Here is a 15,957-nt window from a genome sequence, read left to right as displayed (position 1 = left end):
GGTAAGTAGCATATTCAGTTCGAGGCATGTGGGCTGCTGAATTCATATCTGTGCATAGAATGTATAGCAGTGCCCTCTATTAGCGGCGGCTACCAGTGCCAGCTGCAGCGGTCTGAAAAAGGGTTTTGAGAACAGCCTGTCCTACAGCTGCCTGCTGTTTTGATTGCACATCTACACAATAGTGTTTGGTAAATGTGTGTGTAGTGGACCAGGTGGCTGCTCTACATATATCATGCAGGGGAATATTTCCTAGAAAAGCCATGGAGGCCCCTAACTTACGTGTTGAGTGGGCTCGTGGGGGAATAGTTAATGTGCGTTTTGCCTTTTGATAACAAATTTGGATACACTTAACTATCCATCTGGCTATCCCTGCTTTGGAGATGGCGTTACCTTTGTGGTGTGGGGCAAAGGCAACGAACAGTTGTTTTGTCTTCCTAAAGGGTTTGGTCCTGTTGATGTAATACATGAGGGCCCTTTTGACATCTAGTGTGTGGAGTGCCCTTTCAGCGACAGTTTGTGGGTTTTGGAAGAAAACGGGCAGTTCAATAGTTTGATTCATGTGGAACTGCGATATTACCTTGGGCATGAATTTGGGGTTGGTACGTAGTACGACCCTGTTGGCATGAACCTGTATAAATGGCTCTTGAACCGTTAGTGCCTGGAGTTCACTAACTCTTCTTAAAGAAGTGATCGCTACCAGGAAGGCTACTTTCCAGGTGAGGAATTGAATCTCGCATGAGTGGAGAGGTTCAAAGGGTGGACCCATCAGGCGTGTGAGGACCAGGTTGAGGTTCCACATTGGAGCTGGTGGGTGGCTTGGTGGAATAACTCGTTTGAGTCCTTCCAAGAATGCTTTGATGGCAGGCACTCTGAATAGAGAGAGGTGCTGCCTGGTTTGTAGATAGGCTGATATTGCGGTCAAATGGACACGTATAGAGGTGTATGCTAGATTGCATCGGTATAGGTGTAGGAGGTAACAAATGATGTTTTGGATGGATGCGTCCAGCGGGTTAATGTCATTATTACCGCAGTAAATAACAAACCTTTTCCATTTGGCTGCATAGCAAGCTCTTGTAGTGGGTCTTCTGGCCTCCTTGATGATGTCCATACAGTCAGGTGGCAGGTTGAGGTAGCCAAACTCTAGGACTTCAGGAGCCAGATCGCCAGGTTCAGCTGTTGCGGATCTGGGTGCTGAATCTCTCCATGGTTCTGCGTCAAATGCGCGGGTTTGATCCGCAGCCTTTGATGCGGCACCACGGAAAGTTCGAGGAAGGTGGTGTACCATGGCTGGCGTGCCCACGTAGGAGCAACTAGGACGAGTGTCAGGGAGTGTTGTCTGAGTTTGCGAGCCACCAGCGGTATCAACGGTGCTGGGGGAAAAGCGTACGCAAATCTGCCGGACCAGTTCATCCATATCGCATTGCCCTGCGACTGCGGATGTGGGAACCTGGCGGCAAAGCTTTGGCATTTTGCGTTTTCGCTTGTGGCGAACAGGTCTATCTCTGGATGACCCCACTGCTGGAAGTACGGCTGGAGTACTGATGGGTGTAACTCCCACTCGTGCATCTGGTGGCTGTGTCTGCTGAGCAGATCCGCCATTTGGTTGTCCTTGCCGGGGAGGTGTTCCGCCATGAGGAACATGTTCCTCTGAATGGCCCACTTCCACATGCTCTGAGCCAGATGAGACAACTGTGGAGAGTGCGTCCCTCCCTGCTTCTGTATGTAGTACATTGCGGTCATGTTGTCCGTCCGGATCAACACGACCTTGTTGCACAGATGTACTTTGAATGCCTTCATGGCTAGGAAGATTGCCATCAGTTCCAGAAGGTTGATGTGCATTTTCTTCTGTTGTGTCGTCCATAGTCCCTGCACTGTGTAGTGGAGTACATGAGCTCCCCATCCCTGGAGAGACGCGTCCGCTGTCAGTACTATTTGTGGAACAGGCTCTTGGAACGGTCGGCCCTTGCAAAGGTTTTGTGGATTCCACCAATGCAGAGAGTTGTATGCCCGACCGCTCACCAACACTAGGTCTTTCAATTGTCCTTGAGCCTGGTTCCACTGACGTGCCAAGCACTCCTGAAACGGGCGCATATGTAGTCTCGCGTGTGGGACTATGAAGATGCAGGAGGCCATCATGCCTATCAACTGCATGAACACTCGCGCCGGAAGGGAGTGTTGAGGTTTGAACTTTGAAATCAGCATTTGTATGCTGTTGATCCTCACTAAATTTGGCTGAGCTGTGGCCGCCAGAGTGTCTATAGTCGCACCTAGGTACTGTTGTACGTGTGCGGGCTGTAGATGGGATTTTGGGTAATTTAGTGAGAACCCCAGACTGTGAAGGAGGTGAATGGTGCGGGACATGTGGCTGGCACATTGCTGGGCTGACTTTGCTTGAACGAGCCAGTCGTCCAGGTAAGGGTAGACGTGTATGTGCTGTCTCCGTAGATGTGCCGCCACAGTAGCTAGGCACTTTGTAAACACCCTTGGTGCCGTTGTCACGCCGAAGGGAAGGACTCTGAACTGGTAGTGCTGCCCTTGAACAGTGAACCTGAGGTATTTTTTGTGTGATGGGTGAATGGGTATGTGGAAATACGCATCCTTGAGGTCCAGTGTGGCCAGAAAGTCTCCCTGCTTGAGCAGCGGGAGGACTTGCTGTAGAGTGAGCATGTGAAAATGCTCGGAAAGAATGTATCTGTTTAGGGGTCTCAGGTCTAATATAGGTCTGAGTGACCCGTCCTTTTTCGGTATTAAAAAGTACAGGGAGTACACCCCCGTACCTTGCTCTTGGACGGGTACGACCTCTATTGCGCCTTTTAGAAGCATACTGTGCACCTCCTGCTGTAAGAGCGTTAAGTGCTCTGAGGACATAGGACGGTTTTTTGGAGGTATTGTGGGTGGAGTGGAGGTTAGTTCTAGACAGTAACCGTCTTTGACAATATCTTTGACCCACCTGTCCGTGGTGATGGAGTTCCACGTGGACAGGAACCTTTGTAGCCTTCCCCCGACAGGTGTTATGTGGTCGGGAGGAAGGGAGAGGGCGTCACGGCTTGTTCTTGGGGGAGGACCTGGTGTTGCCGTAGCCGCGTCCTCTGCCCTTTGTGCTGGAGCCACGATATCCACCCCGGGTGTTTTTATCGTAGGTGGTTTGGGTATTGCCTTTGCTGTATGTCTGCTGTGACCCCTGCCCTCTACCTGCTCCCCTATTTCCGGGGCGGCGAAAGGAGCTGCTCCGAAAGGACTGAGTCTGGAGAGCCCCCATGGACTTTGCAGTGTCTGTGTCCTTCTTTATTTTCTCAAGGGCCGTGTCAACCTCCGGCCCGAATAAATAGTCGGGGTTGACAGGTTGGTTCAGTATATAATTTTGCACCTCAGGTTTGAACCCGGAGATTCGCAACCAGGCATGTCGTCGCAGCATGACGCTTGTGTTTATGGCCCTGGCCGCCGTGTCTGCGGCATCTAGTGCACACTTGATGGAAGCATTTGTGAGTAGCTGTCCCTCTCTGATAAGAATTTCTGCACCTTCTTTGAACTGGTCAGGGAGATGTTGGAGTAGTTGCTCCATTGTATCATAGTGCGCTCTATCGTAGCGAGCGAGGAGCGCTTGAGTGTTGGCTATGCGCCATATGTTGGCAGCCTGTGCGGCAACTCGCTTGCCAGAGGTCTCTAAAACCTTGGACTCTTTGTCCGGGGGAGGAGCGTCACCTGTTGATTGCGAGTGTGCCCTCTTGCGAGCATTCGCAACGACAATGGAGTCGAGAGGTAATTGGCCTCTGATGTAAGTAGGGTCCCCAGGTGCTGATCTGTACTTTTTGTCGATCCTGGGATTTATCACCCGTGCCCTGGTGGGTTCCTTGAAGATGTCCTTGGCTTGTTTGAGGACTCCTTTCAGCATGGGCAGAGTCTTTACATGCCTCTCCGAGGAAGCGAAAGTGTCCATAAGGAAGTCGTCTTCCACGGTGTCAGAGTGAAGCTGCACGTCATAATTATTTGCAGCACGTTCAATAAGAGCGTTGAACGCTGCAGTGTCCTCTGTCGGAGATGTTTTCGCTCCATAGAGTTGAGGGTCCTGTGCATCTAGAGGTGCACTGGGGTCTGCAGGGTCGCCCCAAGTTTGATCAGGGTCCTGTTGGACATCAGGGTCCATGTCTCCGTGGTAAGGGACTTGGTCATCCATATAGTCTGCCAACGCATCCGTGTCGGAGTGTGTGGGAGAGAATGATAGTGGGTCTTGGTAGGGCGAGTCGAAAGATTCGCAAAGCACAGGTTCTGAGTCCACAGGCAGCTTTCTCTTTAGTGGGATCCTGAAAAGGTCCAAGGGTGGCTCTGAAGTTATCCTCCGGTCATGGATAACCATCCTGCCGGTGTTGGCGTCGATGTAACGTGACGGAGACGTCTCAGCAGGTGTAACCGTGGTGTGGGTGACCCGTGTCCTGAGTTGGAACATTTTCGGGATCGTGGATGGCGGCAGGCCAAAAGTTATGTTGGCTGGCGCCGAAGAGGCTGTTTGAGCTTTTAGTGGGCCGGAGCCCGATGTGTCCTGGAGGACCGCTTGGGTTTTGCTGCTTTGTGCTGCAACGGTTCGCGCGTGAAGCGCTTTCGAGGCCTTAGCGCCCACCAGGTTTGTAGAGGCGGCCGTGGACTTTTCCGGCGCCGGTGGGTCATCGGGTCGAGGGGCGGAAATGGCCGTCGACGTCTTCGATGCAGGAGGCTTCGGTGTTGCCGTGGAAGCGACGTGAGACGCAGCAGGTGGTATGACCTTTGGTTTAGGAGTCGATGGCGTCGGCGCCGAGAGCCGAGCAGGTTTGATGGCACCGAGGGCCTTTTTCCAAATGCCGACTCCGGCGTCGGCCGCTTCAAGTTCGGCACCGAAGTCTCGCTTGGTGCGCTCGGTGCCGATGCGTGTCGCTGGCGTCGAAGGTGTGGAAGGCCTCGATCCGACTAGGGCCACTTTCGGTTTCGGTTTCATTTGTACCGGTGCAGCGTTCGGTTTCGGTTTGGTAGAAGGGAAACCAGCCGGTGTAGGTAATAATGGCTGCCGCTGAACGTCCGAGGCCGGGCCCGAGGGCGGGGCCGAAGAACCGCGGGATAGGTCTCGGGTAAGGCCCGAAGGCGGTCCCTCGACCGGAGCCATAGACTGTGGCACTGGGCCCTCATCAGTCTGAACGGGTAGGCCTTGCTCGTCATTGGAGCTACTCTCTTCGGCCCCTAAGGCCTCATCGTCGTCTCCTACCTCGGCGTTGTCTTCATCTCTGCGAAAGAGCGATTCGTCGACGTCGTCCGAACCGGAGTCATGTTCGGAACCCGGATTGGAGGGTAGGATTTCCAACTCCGACATCTTCGGCGTTGAAGATGTCTGCCGGGGCCGGTGCCGCGTGCTGCGCTTCGAGTCTCGCCGATTCCGTAGAGTCTTCTTGGAACGGAACCGGGCACAGGCCATGCATGTCGATTCGTCGTGGTCCGGCGACAAGCATTTGTTGCACACCGGGTGGACGTCGATATGGGGATATTTCGCATTGCATACCGGGCACCTCTTGAATGGTGTCCTCGACTCCATCGTCGGTGTCGTCGATGGTCAGGTAAAAAGCGAAAAGTTGTTTCCGAAGTTAGTAAGCTAACAGGTAGGGTCGAAACCGATCGAGTGAACAGTACCGACGCGAACTAAAGGCCTTTTGGCCTCGACTAACTTTTTCCTAACTGGAGTTAAGATGGCACATCCGAACCCAATGGCGGAAAAAAACAATCTGAGGATGGAGAGGATGCCCATGCGCACTGTAGTCCAGGGGAGGAGTCACCTATCCAAGGATACTTCGAAGACTCTTCCAGGACAACAACGTGCAAACATCCGGACCCAACACTAGGCGGTGATCTATGCACAGATATGAATTCAGCAGCCCACATGCCTCGAACTGAAGGGTACCCATAGCTTTAGCAGTATCATGTCCTTTTTAATTTTTTCTAGCATTTCATCTACTTGGAGTCCTAATAGGTGTTCATCAAATGGTAGGTTTGGTAGATATTGCTGTACATCAGGCTTAAAACTTGACACTCAGCCAGGCATGGCGCTTAATAATAATTCTAGCGTTTACTTCTCTTGCGTTGTGTTCGCTGCATCTAATGCGCATTGAATTGTGGCACTGAATATTATCATCCCTTCTTCTACCAGTTCTGATCCTCTTTGTTTATATTGATCAAGGAGATGGAGCAAATCCTGCATCTCATCCCATTGTGCCCTGTAATATCTGGATAGGCGTCCCACAGAGTTAGCTATTCTAAGGTGGTTGGCTGCTTGGGCTGCCAATTGCTTATCCGCTACATCATAGTTTTTGCTCCATTTTTCAGTGGAAGAGGCATCATCAGTACCCTGAGAGTTGGCCCGTTTCCTAGGAGTATGCATTGCCAGTGGGTCTGGAGGGCGAAGCCCCTTGATGTCAGTGCAGTCAGTTGTTGACGGTTTGCAATTCTTGTCAACCGTGGTGTTTTACCCCTTGATTCTTTTGAGTGCTTACAGATTTCTGCTGTGGGTTTTAGCATGCCCTTTAACATTGACAAGAACTGAACCGTGCACTGGGATTTGGACAGGATTTCAACTTGAAAATTGGGAGGGTATGCATGTCTACCTTATGGTATTGTGCAGCCTCATGATATGTAGTTGTGTCATCTGGTGGTGAGGGTTTAGAAGGATATAAATGTTTGGGTCTGTATCCCCTTGAGGGTCAACGTCATAGTTGTCCCATGGCTGATCAATATCGCCAGAGTCGCTGTGTGGATTGGGGAAGTAAGGTGCGTCAAAGGGGTCAGTCAGTATGGCCACCTGGACTATGTTCCCCTATGGACGATGATGTTGAGGAGCCTTGTGGGTGAGCGTGAGAGGAACGCTGTGGGGATATCAGATGAAGAGGTGTTGCTAGCAGAAGAGCAGGAGGTGGAGGAGAGGGTAAAGGTAATGGAGTAGGTGGGGAGACAGTGGTGTTTCTGATGGAAACTGTATGGGGCTAGTACCCGTCCTTGCACTTCTTACTTGGAGGCTTTGGTAGTTGAGGCCCCATGAGCAGAGTCCTTTTCAATAAAGAATTATTATACCCATTAGACAGTCAGAGTACAATACATCCAGTAATAAATTAAAACCAGGAAATACTGTTTCCTGGAGGAAGATCAGTAGTTACGAGACAACCAGGAGCTAGCTGTTCATGAAACAAATCCTAAGACGTATATTTTTTTTTATCTCCCTTTGACCCATCAAAACTGCACTCATTCTCCTCTGCTCCAAGCAGAAATACTCACGTTCCTCCACAGAACTCAACTGAGGCAACAGAGCCAGCAGGTCCAGAGGGGTCTGCCAGCATTTCTTCCACTGAGATGCCAACAGAGACAACACGCACCGGATCTGGGTATGTCTCATCAAACACAGCTCTCAAGCCTTGGATGGCTTTGGCAGCAGCCAGGGGGCATTCCTTGGCATACACAGTCTGTAAGCAGAAGCAAAATCACATAGGTTGAGGAATATGGACCACAAACACCTAGACATACAATCTCAAGCACTCTACACCACTTTAACTCAAACACATTCACATTTGAACAAACCAAATAGATTTAATCACAAAGTTGCATTTTAGAGAAACATCCTTGACTGAGTTTGGCAATGGTTACTTCTTCAAAAGGAAAGGCTCATAATTGGATACTTTGCCACTTTTCTCTAGGCAAAGGTGGGCCGGGCTTGTCAGACATCTGAGGTAGGAATACTATCACCATGTTGATTGATATTGACTGTAAAGCTTTGTCAACATGTCTTCTGAGAAGTAGCTGGCTATAAAATACCATGTTCAGGTATTGAACTCAAGATTGAATAGAAATGCTTCTGATAAGGCCAAGCACTCTGGATGGTCCTGATAAAAAACCATGTTTTTGAAGCCTTTAATGCTATGGTCACTATGGTATTAACATTTTTTGCTTAGCGCATTTAAAAAGGCATCCCACTCAGTCAGCGGGGAACTGTGTATGGTAAGACTGAATTCCTAAAGCATTTTATCTAGCCTGTGAGAAAAGATGGATCCATTTCTGGTACTTTACACCTCTTATTCTTTATAGCAATAACTGCATGAAACATCATCATGTTTCTCTTGACTAACATCTTCATCGATAAATGTTAATACGCTGGGAAGGTTTTAACCACTTTTTTAGTCTCCTCTTCATCTTTAACGTTAGCCACCTCCAATACAGAGATCACTCTAGGCAGCAGGAGAAGGAATATGCTACTTACCAGTATGCATCTGTTCTTGGCATGTAGAGCTGCAGAGTTGTACACTTAGCATAGATCGCCATCTGGTGTTGGGCCCGGATGTTTGCAGTTTGTTTTTGTTCTTTGGAAGTCACGAGTTCGGGGACTCCTCCTTCGGTCCGTACTGCGCATGGGCTTTCCATCCTCAGATTGTTTTTCGCCAACAGGGAAATGATGGAGCGTAGTAATAACAGTGAGAAACCCATGTGTGTTGTATCTAAATAAGATAGACTGGAACGGATACAGGTAGCCGGGGAGGCGGGTGGGCGTGTACAACTCTGCAGCTCTACATGCCAAGAACAGATGCATACTGGTAAGTAGCATATTCCGTTCGAGGCATATGAGCTGCAGATTGTACACTTAGCATAGATTATATAGCAGTACCCAACCTTGGCGGCGACCACCGGTATCCGTTGCAGCGGTTTGAAAAAGTGTCTTTAGTACAGCCTGGCCCACACTAGCTTGTTGCTTGGAATGCACGTCTACACAGTAATGTTTTGTGAAGGTGTGCGGTGTTGACCATGTGGCTGCTTTGCAGATGTCATCTAAGCAGACCCCCCAGGATATAGCGGCATGGATTAGCAAATTTAGCGGCACAAATATGGAAATTTAGCGGCACAAATATGGAAATTTAGCGGCAATTTTGCGGCATTTCAGTTTGCAGTTTTTCCTACAACAAACACAGATATCTTAGTTTATTGAAGTATTTAACAACATGAAGCTATGTATATTTGGTTTATTTACAATGTAGAGACTGTGTTTGGCTTCAAGGCTACATATATGTGATTTAAAAAAAAAATTATACCCCCCAGGGCCCGCCGCGTGCCTCGTGTGCCCAAAAAGAAAGCAACCTACACACTTACAGGTGACACGATCCTGCGATCGGATTAAGTTAAAATGGTGTCTTTGTCCAAATTCCATGTCAATGTCTCTATGCGAATAACGAAATGATGATAGCTTATCAGAAATGTTCAGAAGCTTAGAAACTCAAATTATCAATTCTACATTGTCGTCCGAATCACCTCGGGTATCAGAGCACTTTACATTGCACCAGTTACGTTACATGAGGACACACATTCATTTTTTGTTCTTAGTTGTTACCTGATTTGTACTCTAGTCATTAAATATTGATGTCTGTAGAGGATGGTGTCTCTTACTGCTAGATCAAGGAAGGAATCATGGATTCTGACCACCTGAGTAAAATTGGGGGTATCATGATTATTGGGGTTTCAGTAAATTATTGGGGCTCAGCACCCTCTTCCTGGGATGCCACTGCATGTGATGTGATATTGCGTGTGTTCATGAGCCACCCAGGGCCAGACTGCAGAACCAAAAGCAGCCTTGGCAAAAATGCCCTAAAACTAATGGTCTCCCTTCATGTCCTTGAATAAGGTCTCCCATTTCATCCATCCACACTCTTTCTCTCTCTCTTCTGTATTCTCTCTTATCTCCCTCTCAGATCCTTTCTTTTCTACCTTCCTCCCTCCCTCTCTCACTCTCTGTCTTGAAGCGCAGGCCTGCTGCAGTTAACCTCAGGGAGCTGGGGAAAGTGTCAGGCGCACCAGCAGTGGCAATGGGTTGGGCTGGGTGGGGCAGTCGTGGAAAGTAAATTGGTCTACCAAGCATGTTTAAAGCAAAATGGCACACACTCAGTATGTATACAATTAGTATCATGAAAAAAGGAAGAGTGTGCAACTTCATTAGATTCAATATTAGGACTTCAGAAATATGTGAATGTTACTTAAGTAGGGGCAGTCAAAGTAGGTGACTGAACTACTCTGCAGAACTGTGAAGTTTGAGGATGGCAAAATGTATATGAGTAGAATGTCTCCGTGCACCGGTAGTCCTGGATATTCGAGTAGAGAAGCTGACACGGGTGTGTATCAGAGGAATGCGTTACAAGTGCATATATTATTTGGGTAAAGAGGGCTCCAAGTTAGGTGCTGTAATAGAGAAGTCGGTGGTAAAAGATGAAAATCAGATTTTAGGTGGCATAGCTCATTAGGTGAGAGGATAATGGAGACGTGTTTTCCTATTGGTGAAACAAATAATTTAGATGTGGTTGAAAGACTGGAGGAGGAATTTATGCCCAGAGAGCTGGATTAGGAGTTAACCCGGGACGGCTCTTTACCATTTCTGGAACACAACAATCAGAGGCGCAACTAGACCCAAATTTCGGGGGGGGCTGAGCAAAAATTTCGGGGGGGGCTGAACTTTAAGCAATAGGCAGAGTGGAGCTGCAGGGGCTCGTAGAAGGGGTGAGCAAGAGGCAGAGTGGAGTTGCAGGGGCTCGTAGAAGGGGTGAAACAACAGCAAGGCCCCATTAACATGCAAATGGTCTTTTAAAGACCTGTGAAGTGCTCGGGTGCGGCTGCTTTTTTGCCCGGGAAGGTGTCTCATCCCGGGCTGCCACACACGACGGGGGGGGGGGGGGGCTGAAGCCCTGTGAGTACAATGGGTGTTGCGCGCCTGACACCAATAACTCATAGTCTGAATGCAGTGCGGAACCTCTTTGTCCAAAGTGTGCCGATTTCGCGGGCACTTTAGTAAAAATCGCGGCATTTTAGCAAAAGTGCCGATTTCGCGGCAAACCGCGAAATCGCGATATCCTGGAGGGTCTGTCTAAGGGTATGTTCCCTAGAAAAGCCATAGAAGCCCCTAACTTTCTAGTAGAGTGGGCTTTAGGTGGAACAGATAATGTTCTTTTTGCCTTCTGATAGCAAATTTGTATGCACTTTACAATCCACCTAGCTATCCCTGATTTAGAGATGGGGTTGCCTTTATGTGGTGGAGAGAAGGAGACGAACAATGGTTTAGTCTTCCTGAAAGGTTGCGTTCTTTGTATGTAATACAGCAAAGCCCTCTTAACATCAAGTGTGTGTAAAGCTCTTTCTGCAACCGATTGAGGTTGCGAGAAGAAGACCGGTAATTCCACTGATTGGTTGAGATGGAAGGGGGAAATGACCTTGGGCAGAAACTTCGGATTTGTACGAAGTATGACCTTGCTGTGATGTATTTGTAGGAAGGGTTCCTGTATAGTGAACGCTTGTATTTCACCAACCCTTCTAAGGGAAGTGATAGCAACGAGGAAAGCTGTTTTCCAGGTGAGAAATTGTAGCTCACATTTATGCATTGGTTCGAAGGGCGGACCCATTAGCCGTGTAAGAACTACGTTTAGATTCCATACAGGGGAAGGTGGTGCCCTGGGAGGAATTACTCGTTTAAGGCCTTCCATAAAGGCTTTAATAGCGGGCACTCTGAACAGTGATAAATGCTGTCTGTTTTGTAGATAAGCAGCGATCGCTGCCAGGTGTAGGCGTATGGATGAATATGCCAGGTTGCACCTGTGAAGATGGAGCAGATAGCATATGATGTGCTGTATGGATGCATCTAAAGGGTTGATTGTATTGTTACGGCAGTAAATTACAAATCTTTTCCACTTTGCGGCATAGCATGCACTAGTGGTAGGACGTCTGGCTTCCATGATGATGTTCATGCAATCAGGGGGAAGGTTAAGGTATCCAAATTCTAAGATTTCAGGAGCCAGATCGCAAGGTTGAGCTGAGCTGGGTCCGGGTGCCTGATTTCTCCATGGTTCTGGGTTAGGAGGCATGGGGACAGGTGCAGTTTTTGATGTGGTACCACTGATAGTTGTAGTAGTGTGGTGTACCACGGCTGCCTGGCCCACGTCGGAGCTACTAGAATGAGTGTGAGGGAGTGCTGTTGTAGCTTCCTTACCACTAATGGAATTAGTGGGAGAGGTGGAAAGGCGTATGCAAATCTGCCTGACCAGTTCATCCATATCGCATTGCCTTTGGACAATGGGTGTGGGTATCTGGCGGCGAAGCTTGGGCATTTTTTGTTTTCGTGGGTGGCGAAGAGGTCTATCTGAGGATGCCCCCACTGTTGGAAGAATGGGTGAAGAACTTGTGGATGCAGTTCCCATTCGTGTAGTTGTTGCGTTTGTCTGCTGAGCAGATCTGCCATGGTGTTTTGTACGCCTGGAACGTGCTGTGCCAGGAGAAAGATGTTTTGGGGAATTGCCCATCTCCATATGCTCTGGGCTAAGCTGGGGAGAGTGTGTCCCCCCCCCTGTTTTTGGATATAATACATTGCAGTCATGTTGTCTGTGCGAATGAGGACTGCTTTGCCCGAAATCTGTTTTTGGAAGGATTTTAGGGCTAGAAAGATCGCTAAGAGCTCCAGATGGTTGATGTGGAGCGATTTTTGCTGTGGCGTCCATAGACCTTGCATTGTGAGGTGTAGGAGGTGCGCTCCCCAGCCGGAGAGCGATGCGTCCGCTGTTAGAATCACCTGAGGAACCGGGTCCAGGAACGGCCGCCCTTTGGAAAGGTTTGTGGTGTTCCACCACTGCAGAGAGTGATGGGTGCGGCCGTCCACCAACACCAGATCCGTTAGCTGACCCTGGGCCTGGTTCCACTGTCGTGCTAGGCACTCTTGAAGTGGACGCATGTGGAGTCTTGCATGGGGGACTATGAAAATGCAAGACGCCATCATTCCTATGAGCTTCATAAACACTCTTGCTGGAAGAGAGTGTTGAGGAAGGAATGTTTTGCACAAGGCTTGTATGCTTGCAATCCTGGCTGAGTTTGGATAGGCAATACCTTTGGAGGTGTCTATAGTGGCCCCGAGATATTGCTTTGTGTGAGATGGTACAAGGTGGGACTTTTGGTAGTTCACCGTGAAGCCTAGTTGGTGGAGCAGCTGGATGGTGCTGTTTGTATGTTGCACACTTTGGTGGTAGGACGCGGCTTTTATCAGCCAGTCGTCTAAGTAAGGGAAGACGTGAACATGTTGACGCCTGAGGTGTGCTGCTACTACCGCTAGGCATTTGGCAAACACCCGTGGTGCGGTGGTGACCCCGAAGGGGAGAACCGTGAATTGGTAGTGCTGACCGTCTACCACGAACCTGAGGTACTTCCTGTGAGAAGGGTGTATTGGAATGTGAAAGTATGCGTCTTTCAGATCCAAGGTAGTGAGAAAGTCTCCCTGAGAGAGGAGCGGGAGGACTTGTTGTAGGGTGACCATGTGGAAATGGTCTGAATGTATGTATGCATTTAGAGGCCGGAGGTCCAGAATGGGCCTCAGGGTCCCGTCTTTCTTTGGTATTAGGAAATACAGAGAGTAGACCCCTAGATTTTGCTGATTGACGGGGACCTGCTCTATAGCGTGTTTTTGGAGGAGGGAGAGCACCTCCTGTTTGAGGAGTGTGGAATGTTCTTGAGACATTGGACGGTGCCTTGGTGGGATATTGGGTAGCTCGAGACAGTACCCTGACCGAATGATTTGGGTCACCCATTTGTCCGATGTTATGGACTCCCATGCGTGGATAAAGTTTTGTAGCCTGCCCCCGACCGGAGTGGGATGGTCTGGGGGGAGCGGAGGGAAGTCATTGTGCGGGTGGGGTGGCAGAACGGGTGGTGTTAGTTTTGCCCCTGCCCTTATTGTTGTTGCCTCTGTAACCACCCCTTTGATTGCCCTTTGAAAAGGTATTTTGAGGAGGGGACTTGTAGGAGGTAGAGGCGCTATCGGTGGAGAAGCCTCTGCCTGTGCCACGAAAGGATGAGCGTCGAAAGGAACGTTTAGAGGCTTGTGTTTGGAGTGCCCCCATAGACTTTGCTGTATCTGTGTCCTTTTTCATCTTTTCCAACGCTTCGTCGACCTTTGGCCCAAAGAGAGTTTGTTGGTCAAAAGGGTGATTGAGTATGGACGCCTGGACTTCAGGCTTGAACCCTGAGATCCTGAGCCAGGCATGGCGACGAAGCAGGACACTGGTATTTATGGCTCTAGAGGCAGTGTCGGCTGCATCGAGGGCACACTTAATGGAGGTGTTTGTAATTAGTTTACCCTCCTATATCAGGTCATGGGCTTTGCGCTTGTGTTTTTCTGGAAGGTGCTGCATAAGAGCCTCAAGTTCGTCGTAGTGTGCTCTGTCATAACGCGCAAGTAGTGCTTGTGTATTTGCAATGCGCCACATGTTTGCCGCTTGGGAGGCGGTGCGTTTGCCAGACGCGTCTAAAGGTTTTGATTCCTTGTCTGGCGGTGGGGCTTCTCCTGAGGACTGGGAGTTAGCCCGCTTTCTAGCTGTGGAGACAACTAGGGAATCTAAGGGAGTAGGGCCCTTAATGTATGCAGGGTCTGTGGGTGCCGCCTTGTACTTTTTCTCTATTCTAGGGTTCAGTACCCTGGCCCTGACAGGGTCCTTGAACACCTCTGCAGCATGCTTGGTGACACCCTTAAGCATGGGCAAAATAGACGTGGATTTGTCCTGAATGTCAAATGTGTCCAGTAGGAAGTTGTCTTCCACTGGTTCGCTGTGCATGTCCACCCCATGGTAGTGTGCTACTCTCTGCACTAAGTGATGGAACCCTAAGGAGTCCTCTGGGGGAGACGGCCTAGATGGGTATAGGTCGTCCTGAGGCATATCAGGTATGTCAGGGTTGTGGTAGTCTTCCCACGGGTCTGGGGTCCCCGGTGGAGTGGGGTCCATGGGGGCGTCCGCTGGGTCATAATCCGGATCCCCGTCATCCGGATCTGGGGTCGGGGAGTAATGAGGTAAAGGTGGCGGAGACCTGGGAGGGGGAGGGGGTGGAGTAGGTGGAGGAGGCAGAGGAGGAGGTAGTGGGGAGGGCACTATGAGGGGAGAAGTAGCAGAGTCCTTCCGTTTGGGTGGTGGAGGAGGAGCCGGAGTGTCAAGGCGTCTTTTCTTGACAACTAAAGTCAATAGCCCAGTCTTTGGATCTTTAGATAGAGTCTTTTGCAAAGGGTCTGGTGTAAACAGAGCCAGTGGCGCCGAATCGTCCGTTGGCGTCGATGATTTCGGAGCCGAGGACTTCGATGGTTTATGTGCGCCATGCTTCTTTGGGGCCTCTGGTTTTTTCGGCGTCGAAGGAGTTTTCGGCGTCGAAGGAGTTTTCGGCGTCGAAGGAGTTTTCGGCGCCGACAGATTTTTGTTTGTGTTTGGTCGGCACCGAGAGACCAGGCTTCGGCACCAGTGGCTTCGGAGTCGAGCTGGGTATTACTTTCTTCGGAGCCGGATGCTGTTTTTCGGCACCAGGCGTCGGCTGGCTCGAGCCCGAGCTGCCGTGAGACTTTTGAGGCTTCGACACCGGGCCCGAAGGTGGGGTGATAGAAGCTTTGTGCTTGGTTTTACCCAGGCCTGCAGGCGAGGGTGTAACCGGAGTCTCTTTGGTTTTGGGCGCGGGGGTGGGAGGGGGTACAGTACTCCCGACCCGCTGCGCCGGTGTGATGTCCTCCACGTCGGAGTCGTCGGCCTCGGAAGCGCTGACGACGTCGTCCTCCTGCTCGGTGTGTAGTTGCCCCGAAGCTTCGGCGCCGTCTCCGAAGATGTCTGGTGGAGCTGCGGACGATGAGTGCGCCATGGTGCGTCGAGCTCTTCGATCCCGGATGGTCTTCTTTGATCGAAAAGACTTACAGGCGGGGCAGTCTCTAGCCTCGTGTTCTGGAGAGAGGCAAAGGTTACACACCTGATGGAGGTCGGTGTGGGGAAATTTAGACCCACATTTTGGGCACTTTTTGAACGGAGTCCTTTCCATCGGACGGGACCGGAGTCGAGGAGGGCCCGAAGGCCGGTGCCGATGTACGGGATGGAGAAAAGTGCCGCTTCGAGAGATAAAGATGATGAAGAAACTCGAAGAAAC

General features: G+C 50.0%; 1 protein-coding gene across 1 annotated transcript in view; it reads right to left on the bottom strand.

Moving 5' to 3' along the window:
• AARS1 (alanyl-tRNA synthetase 1) overlaps window positions 1-15,957 on the bottom strand; it is a 294,909-nt gene that overhangs the window by 67,750 nt on the left and 211,202 nt on the right. The window contains exon 15 of the mRNA XM_085638756.1: window positions 7,282-7,466. Coding sequence (XP_085494882.1) covers window positions 7,282-7,466 — 185 coding nt within the window. The remainder of the gene's footprint in view (window positions 1-7,281; window positions 7,467-15,957) is intronic.

This window comes from Triturus cristatus, chromosome 12 (assembly GCF_964204655.1).
Source record: "Triturus cristatus chromosome 12, aTriCri1.1, whole genome shotgun sequence".
Lineage (NCBI taxonomy): Eukaryota > Metazoa > Chordata > Amphibia > Caudata > Salamandridae > Triturus > Triturus cristatus.
Note: the sequence above shows the minus strand (reverse complement) of the source record. Positions and strands in the feature narration are given on the sequence as shown.